At 33.6% G+C, this 9089-nt stretch overlaps 1 protein-coding gene across 1 annotated transcript; it reads right to left on the bottom strand.

Moving 5' to 3' along the window:
• Window positions 1-481: 481 nt before the first annotated feature.
• On the bottom strand, window positions 482-8246 carry LOC128183807 (mucin-5AC-like). The gene is made up of 3 exons (XM_052852963.1): window positions 8076-8246; window positions 5252-5345; window positions 482-2798 (listed from the first exon to the last, which is right to left on the bottom strand). Exons 1-3 carry the CDS (start codon window positions 8244-8246, stop codon window positions 820-822), a joined length of 2244 nt encoding a protein of 747 aa, XP_052708923.1. The 3' UTR covers window positions 482-819.
• Between the last annotated feature and the right edge of the window lie 843 nt (window positions 8247-9089).

Here is a 9089-nt window from a genome sequence, read left to right on the forward strand (position 1 = left end):
TTTGAATCTACACTACGTAGGAATTCTTCCACATAAGTTTCAGCTTTCCTGGCTAAATGGTTTTTAAGAAGATTTTTTAAAGATTTACTCTATATGTTTCTATGTAAAAATCCGACCCCCATTGTGGCCCACCCTTTCTCTAGGGGTCATGATTTTCACAACTTAAAATATGAACTACCTGAGCTTGCTTCCACATAAGTTCCTTGATGATTGGTTCCTGAGATTTTTAAAGATTTACTATATATATTCCTATGTAAAATTTCGACCCCCCCCCCCCTTGTTGCCCAGCACTACCTATTAAGTATCAGCTTTCCCCGCTGATTGGCTTTTAAGAAGATTTTTAAAGTTTTACTTAAATTCCTGTGAAAATTCGACCCCTATTGTAGCCTCAACCTACCCCCAGGGGTAATATTTTTCCCAACTTTGAATCTACCCTACATGTAAAGCTTTCACATAAGTTTCAGCTTTACTGGTTAAATGGTTATTGAGAAGAAGATTTTTGAAAATTTGACGAAAATTTGGTTGAAATTGGCCCAGTGGTTCTGGAGAAGATGTCGAAAATGTTCTAAGATGTTTTTTTTGCGTATGGTATCGTTATTGCTGTAGTTGTTCTGGTTGAGAGCACCGTCAATCGTCAATGCTATTTGTTGGTTCTGTTGTTGAAATCGTTGTTGTTTCTGTTGTTGGTATTGGAATAATTGTTTCTGCTGATGGAATTGTTGTTGCTGTTGATTGTTCTGACGTTGTTTGAAACTTTGTTGCTGTTCTTGGTACTGTTGTTGAAATTATTGTTGTAACCACTGGTTGTTCAGTCGATGTTTAAATCGTTGTTGTTCCTTTTGTTGTTTCTATGATGTTCGAATTTATAAGTGCTGTGGTAGGTTCTAGTGTTGTTGAAATCGATGTTGCTGTTGTCGTTTCTCTTGTTGGAATCGTCGCTGTTGTAGATTCTGTTTTTGGTATCGTTGCTGCTGTTTGTTCCTTTGAGGGTAAAATGGTTGCAGCTGCTGTCGGTTCTGTTGTTTGTTTGCTCTCTGTTGTTAGAATCATTGTACCGGTTGTTTTTTCAGACGAGGATGAAATTGCTTTTGCTGTTGTCGTTTCTACTGTTGAAAGTGTTGTTGCTGTTGTTGGTTCTGTTGTAGCTGTTGATTGTTCAGTGGAGTTTGCAATTGTTGATGCTGTTGTCGCTTCTGTTGTTGGAATCGTTGTTGCTGTTGTTTGTTCAGTCGATAATGAAATTGTTTTTGCTGTGGCCGTTTCTACTGTTGAAAGTGTTGTTGCTGTTGTTGGTTCAAATGTTGAAGTCGTTGTTGCTGTTGTTTGTTCAGTCGAGAGTGAAATCGTTGATGGTGTTGTCGCTTCTGTTGTTGGAATCGTTTGTGCTTTTGTTTGTTCAGTTGATGATGAAATTGTTTTTGGTGTTGCCGTTTCTATTGTTGAAAGTGTTGTTTCTGTTGTTGATTCAAATGTTGAGGTCGTTGTTGCTGCTGTTTGTTCAGTCGAGAGTGAAATCGTTGTTGCTGTTGTCTCTTTCGTTGTTGGAATCGTTGTTGCTGTTGTTTGTTCAGTTGATGATGAAATTGTTTTTGGTGTTGCCGTTTCTATTGTTGAAAGTGTTGTTTCTGTTTTTGATTCAAATGTTGAGGTCGTTGTTGCTGCTGTTTGTTCAGTCGAGAGTGAAATCGTTGTTGCTGTTGTCTCTTTCGTTGTTGGAATCGTTGTTGCTGTTGTTTGTTCAGTTGATGATGAAATTGTTTTTGCTGTTGCCGTTTCTATTGTTGAAAGTGTTGTTGCTGTTGTTGATTCAAATGTTGAGGTCGTTGTTGCTGCTGTTTGTTCAGTCGAGAGTGAAATCGTTGTTGCTGTTGTCTCTTTCGTTGTTGGAATCGTTGTTGCTGTTGTTTGTTCAGTTGATGATGAAATTGTTTTTGCTGTTGCCGTTTCTATTGTTGAAAGTGTTGTTGCTGTTGTTGATTCAAATGTTGAGGTCGTTGTTGCTGTTGTTCGTTCAGTCGAGAGTGAAATCGTTGTTGGTGATGTCGCCTTTGTTGTTGGAATCGTTGTTGCTGTTGTTTGTTCAGTCGATGATGAAATTGTTTTTGCTGTTGCCTTTTCTACTATTGAAAGTGTTGTTGCTGTTGTTGGTTCAAATGTTGAAGTCGTTGTTGCTGTTGTTTGTTCAGTCAAGAGTGAAATCATTGATGGTGTTGTCGTTTTTGTTGTTGGAATTGTTGTTGCTGTTGTTTTTTCAGTCGATGATGAATTTGTTTTTGCTGTTGCCGTTTCTACTGTTGAAAGTGTTGTTGCTGTTGTTGGTTCAAATGTTGAAGTTGTTGTTGATGTTGTTTGTTCAGTCGAGAGTGAAATCGTTGATGGTGTTGTCGCTTCTGTTGTTGGAATCGTTGTTGCTGTTGTTTGTTCAGTCGATGATGAAATTGTGTTTGCTGTTGCCGTTTTTACTGTTGAAAGTGTTGTTGGTTCAAATGTTGAAGTCGTTGTTGTTGTTGTTTGTTTAGTCGAGAGTGAAATCGTTGATGGTGTTGTCGCTTCTGTTGTTGGAATCGTTGTTGCTGTTGTTTTTGCTGTTGTTTGTTCAGTCGATGATGAATTTGTTTTTGCTGTTGTAGTATCTGCTGTTGAAAGTGTTGTTGGTTCAAATGTTGAAGTCGTTGTTGCTGTTATTTGTTCAGACAAGGATGAAATTATTGTTGATGTTGAAATCGTTGTTGCTGTTGTTTGAATCGGTGTTGCTGTTTCTGTTGTTGATGCAATCGTTGTTGTTGTTGGGGCATTCTCTAAAGAAAATTATGAATACGATTGAAGAAGACGGAGCCATACTTAAAAATACATCACGGATATAATACACGTATGATGTTCTTTTAAAGGGACTTGGACACGATTTGAGATCAAAAAAATTATTTTTATTTTTTATGTCTAAAATGGTTTACCGGTGCATTTTAAATGATTGACCGAAATATTGAATGTTAAAGTCAAGTTACAAGCGAGATACACAGGTAAGAATTGATTGTTTTGTAAACAAAGCTCGAGTCTTATAGTTGTTTACAAAAAATGTAATGAAGAGAATAACCATTTCTTAGACAAAATGATATGTAAAAAACAATTTAAACTAATTCAATATCTTCATAAATACTATTATCAACAAAAGAAAGATATTGTTTATTGAAACTTACACCAATACAACGCATATGTAAAAAATGACAATATACGAGCTTTGTTTACAAAACAAAGAATTGTGAACTCTGTATCTTGCTTATAACTTGATATTTGACTTTCAAATTTTTACATATCATTATATACTTCTAAATTGATCAGTATAAACATTGAAAATGGAAAAAATTGAAAATTTTAAGTCAGATTGTGGCCAAGCCCCTTTAAGTTTAAAGAAATTATAAAACATTTTTTTTTCAACATAATTGTTTATGTAGTTTCAGTTTATCAAATATTTTATACACTTGGGCCGGGATTCATAAATTAGTATACTTAAGTTTAATAGCAAAATTACCACTTTAATAGAAAATGAATTCTTGGCTAAGAAAACATACTTGTATCCTTTTCAAATCTTTCTTCGTTCAATTCTTAGCTTAGTATGCGTTAAGAAATCTTCCGATACATTATTATTTTCTTAATCTGTTGCCGTAGAGAAGGTAGGGGGAAACTGAGTCTATTGATAAAATAGATAAAAAACGACAACAGCAATGGCGGCGACTGGGAAAACGAAGCGTAAACCAAATTGGACACAAGATAAGTGTTTTTATTGGCAACACTGGTATATGAAAAGAAAGATGTTTTAAGAAAGAAACTTAGGCCTAATTTTACGCAAACAATGAAGCAGGTATATGATTACATTTACCTGTTGTAATTTGTCTTTTGACCCGGTTGAACAATTCTACAATGTAAATGGTGTAAATAGCAATCTACGAGATAGGTAGCTACCGTTGCCCAACAAAGGTGTATGTATAGGAGTGTGACCATTCTCAAAAAGGACTCCGAAACCACCCTGCTTAAATTACCGGCATCATGTGTGGGTGCTGCTAAAACGGGTAACGAAAAACGGGACGGAATGGAATACGGAAAATGTTATATAATGTTATTAACTCGATAGATGTGTTAAACAAGCTGTAAACGATATACTTAATGGAAATTTTTAATATTGTCAAAACTGTTATTCATATTCAGTTTTATTTATTTAGAAAATTTTTCTATCAATAATTAGTACATGCTTTGACCACTAATCCCAGTTTATCAAACTAAACAACATATCCAGCGCTCTAATAGGGTAAAGTTGCAGGACAGTATACAATCACGTAGGTAAACGTAAAGAAACTGTCATATCTAAAATACTAGGAATACGTAATCTTACGTAATCTTAAACGATAGAAGATGTAAACAACATTTAAACTATGGTAGTGATGCCTATTAACAAACTCATTCTCAATGTATTTTGGGGCAATTATCTGGACATGGGTGTCGTCTTTGGTGCCAACACTTTCCGGAAACCAAACTATCTAAAAAAACGTTCCTGATTCTGTCAAATGGCATCAGGAAATTTATTGAATCTCTGCACTATTTTGTCGGAGGAAAAGCTGCCGATGGAGCAGCTTAGACACACAAGACTTGGAGACTCCCATGTCATCCCCATTTTTTCTGTCGCTAAAAATCTTAACGTTAATAAAACCTTTTCAAGAGATGTTAAGGCGTGGTTCCTCATTGAATCTGAAGATAGTTCATTTCTTATCAAACAAAGTTTATGCCATTGGCAGCGGAATCAAGCCTGAGCCTCCTAATTCCAAATCGAAATACTCATTTAAAAAATCTCATCTTTCTTTAAAATTCCTTCTACGAGCCGCCATTTTGATTTTTTGTTGAGAAAAATTTAAGACATCTTAAGAAACCTTCTTAACTTTCTTAACTTTAAGTCACTTTTTAGGCACTAATTTACTTTTTGAATCATACTTCAGAATTCCTTTGAATTTAAGATCTTCTGAAGGTGGCTAACGTAAAAAAAGTCTATAACTTAAGTTTTTTTTTTACACGTAAGTACAAAGTCCCGGCCCTGTATTCGCTACTACATACTTACGAGTTTGCACGTTCTACTGTTGGAGACAGGACTTCAAATTGTCCATTGCGATACCAAAGATTTTGTACAAAATCCGATATCGAGATGGCAATAAATTCTGCCATAATACTTGTGTACCGCTTTTTTTCTTCTACCTGTCATAATACGAACCTGTCAGATCAGATACACAAGTTGGAACCCCACTCGATAACATTGTACATCTATATGGGCAGGATGCAGATAGACAAGCAGCATGAATAAGTTCCTAGAAGGAAAAACAAAACATTTATTTAAGGTCTTTCGATTGTCGTGTGACGTCATTGTGAGCAATCCGGAATATTTTACCGTTATCGGTTATAATAATAGTGTTATGTGGTGCATAGTTTTGCCAATATTTCTTGATTTATACTTGTGTTTAACACATTTTAAGCTATGTAAAGTGAATGACACCAATGTTTAACAATTCATAGAGAGTAGTTTGAGTTGAAATCGCTGAATTCAATGAAAAACTGATAAAACCGTATATAGGCAAACTTGACAGAGACCACAATTCATAATTTTTTACCGGGCAAGGTAAACATTTCTTTGCAGATTTCGATAGGATATATAATGAATTACAAATGTACCAATTTTCAGTGAGTTTGAACCATTATTTCAAAAGTTATAGACGTTTTATGTTGCTAAACTGTACTTATTCATGGTTGAAAAATCGTATCAAAATGCACTGTAAATGTGATAGCTTTCATACTGGCAATTTTAAATGGCCTTAAAATGTTAAAATACTTAAAATAAAGGATTGCGATTAATTTCTTTTAAAAATTGCTTTATTATATCGAAATTAGTTAAAATAAATGTGATGTTTGATAAGAGGGCAGTCGTTGCTATAACTGTCCTGATAGTGTACTTGTATTAGCTCCTACAGCATGAACAAAATATTTGCAATATACCAATATTTAACTTTAATTTGATTGTTTGCATATTAATCATCAAATTTAAACAAAAATTACACAGATTAAACCGTAAAAACATCGAGGGTGGAGAAACCTTAAATTATTTTTTTTCAACCCAGAGATGACTTTGCTGGTAACAGCAGAAAATATACATTCACTGAATGTATTTTCATTTCTTAATGAAAAAAAAGATGGTTGTTTATTCATTATGTTAATTCTGCTATCGACAACACAAATAAGCAACTCGTATGTTACATGTTTTTTTAATTTCACAAATGCAACTTTTGGCAGTGATCAGTACCACGGATGACAATATATATTCAAACATACATTGTATGTACATGTATCTACCATATTATGAATAATTATGTTTACAATGATAAATGATGTCTTATGTTATGCTTTTGAAGTCTAATTCATTCGATTACGTTTAATCACATTGCAAATTTCATAAAGAAATATAAAAATATGTCAGAATAGACGCAAGTTTGTCTTTTTTCTTAATTAAACTTTCCAAGTTTCATATTCTTTAGTCTACCCAAAACTGTTTGGACATAGGAAGGGTTCAAAAGGGGTATTTACTGCAAGCGACACCCCAATTAACATTTTGCTTCTAATGTCGATATTAAAAAATTATAAGACAGTTACCGTATTATTAAAAGGTACTTATATATAACAATGAATTATAGTGAAAACCTTTCAAACGCACCTAGAGTTTAAAATTTTCTTCAACATGTACCTTAAGCTTGTTAGTGGGTTTTCTACAGTTGTTCTTTGTTATCACTTTGATAATCAGTTTTTTTCCTTTAACACAAAATGTGTGTTTATTCATAATATCCCAGCTGTTATATAATTTTGTAAAAACGCAATGGATAGAAAGAATAAAAAGAAAAACTATTTTTACTTTTAACAGAATTATGGTCACTTATCATAAGTTCTATACAAATAGAACTTTAGTACTGAAGTTATTTTCTATATACCATTTAGCTAAAGCAATATAATCAAGCGCTAAATTATTAAACTATTCAATCTATAGGTTTCTGAAATAAAATTGAATACGTTTAGTAATAGTAGTTCGGTAGATTCAATTTGACTTGTACATGAAACTAATAAAGTTAACTGAATACGCATTAGACACAATGCCTTCTATGTACTGTTAATATTGGTTAAGGGTTGGATAAATCACTTTATAAGATGCTTAAGAGAGCTATACGGCCAGTTAAGTACTATATTAATCTCCTTTAAAGGAACTTTTTATGAAGTTATTGGAAAATATAAAAACATACAAGAAGTGAAAAGCTGTCAATGTGACAGCACACCGGGTTTTCTTTTATATGAACTGTATCCATAATCAATATAACCCTGAATTGATAAACACTACCTACCGTATCCAGTGAAATGGAGTACCCTATATGAAATATTTTGCCAAAAAATGATTAAGTTCAAAAGCTAGTTTTTTTGTAATGTATTACCAGAAATCAAAATCCTAGCAATATGCACACCTCTGATATATGTACAATTGATATGCAAAAGAACAACTTCCTATCTTGAAAACTGTAGGAGGAATAATCCGTACAATGAGGGTACCCTTCTGGCAGCCGCCTGCCCGCCCGCCATTTTCACCATTTCAATAACCGGCAAACATTTACAACAGAAATAAACTATTTTGAGAGAAAATAACAGAGTTTGGACAAGAATATTAAAAACATGTTAGAAAAAAGAGCGATGGATTTTTTAACCCAAAAAACCATAGTGAAATTGTGTTTTTACATTATATTAATTTTGACAAAAATTTTTTTTAATTATTATTTTTTTTAATTGATTTTTGTTTTTGTTTGTTTGTTTTGTTTTTGTTTTTGTTTTTTTTTTTTGGAGGGGGGGGGGTCCTTTTTTCCTTTTACTTCTTAAAGGCGTTTTAATTCTTCAAGTATTCAGAATTTGAAATAGGAAAAAATATGCAATAAACGACAGTAATGCATACTAAATATTACATTTGATTTTCGCTCAGTGTAGTCTGGTCTATATTTTATCACTCACTTACTTACCTGGGGCTGTGTCATTTTTTCAATGTAATCACACAGAGAGTCAGGCACTAGAGCCACCCCCGGTCCCACTGTGGATGGGTTCAGCTGACATCGTAGGTCGCTCCTCCAGTAATTGACCGATAGACAATCCCCCCGCCGCATACATTCTCGTACACACTGCTTTTGTCCCATAGCAGTAAACATCTGCCCCGGAGAATCTAATTTATGCCCTGCCTGTGTTGTGCGCAACAAACCCCCATCACATCAGTGGCAGTTTTTCATTAAAAGGATAACTTGTATCAAAAGACATATCCTTCGATATTTTTGCAAGAGAACCCCCATATTCCCAGCTACCTGTTGTGAATACCAACGGGAACAAAATTTCTAACTCCGATGTTCTTCCATGATTACCGAGCATGCGTACTTAAAATCATATCAAAATCAATGATTTGCAATAATACTGTTGGAAAAAAAAGAGTTTTTTAAACGAGGACACAAAGTTTGTTTAAGTGTTGTATCGATATGCTCTGTCATGATCAATTTGCGTTAAACCAAAGCTAAAATAATATCAATATTTAGAAATAAAAAAATCTATTGCATGGGAATAAAGCGCTACTTCCAATTTTATGCACCCAATTTTGAAGGAGGAATTTTGTCTTTTGTGTTTTCACTTTAGTTTGTGTTTTGTTTTATATAAAACACTTGATATTCAACTATAACTTTTAAACTGAATCGGGACATTTCATAATACCATATATGACACCATAACTTTGACGATGATGTATAATATACAATGCGACTCAATATATTTTCACTTTTAACATTGATAATTATCCTGTCCTGTTTACAACAATTAAATGAGTAAATAGGTAAATGACATCATGCTCAGGAAAAATGAATGTACACTATACAAAAATATAATTCAATCAAATACCAGTAATAGCCAATGTTCATACATATATATCGCTGAGTTGCCAGCATTTAAGGTAGTCCTATACTCGGCACTAAATGGGCTCAATTATTAAAAGCTTACCT

This window comes from Crassostrea angulata, chromosome 5 (genome assembly GCF_025612915.1).
Source record: "Crassostrea angulata isolate pt1a10 chromosome 5, ASM2561291v2, whole genome shotgun sequence".
Classification (NCBI taxonomy): domain Eukaryota; kingdom Metazoa; phylum Mollusca; class Bivalvia; order Ostreida; family Ostreidae; genus Magallana; species Magallana angulata.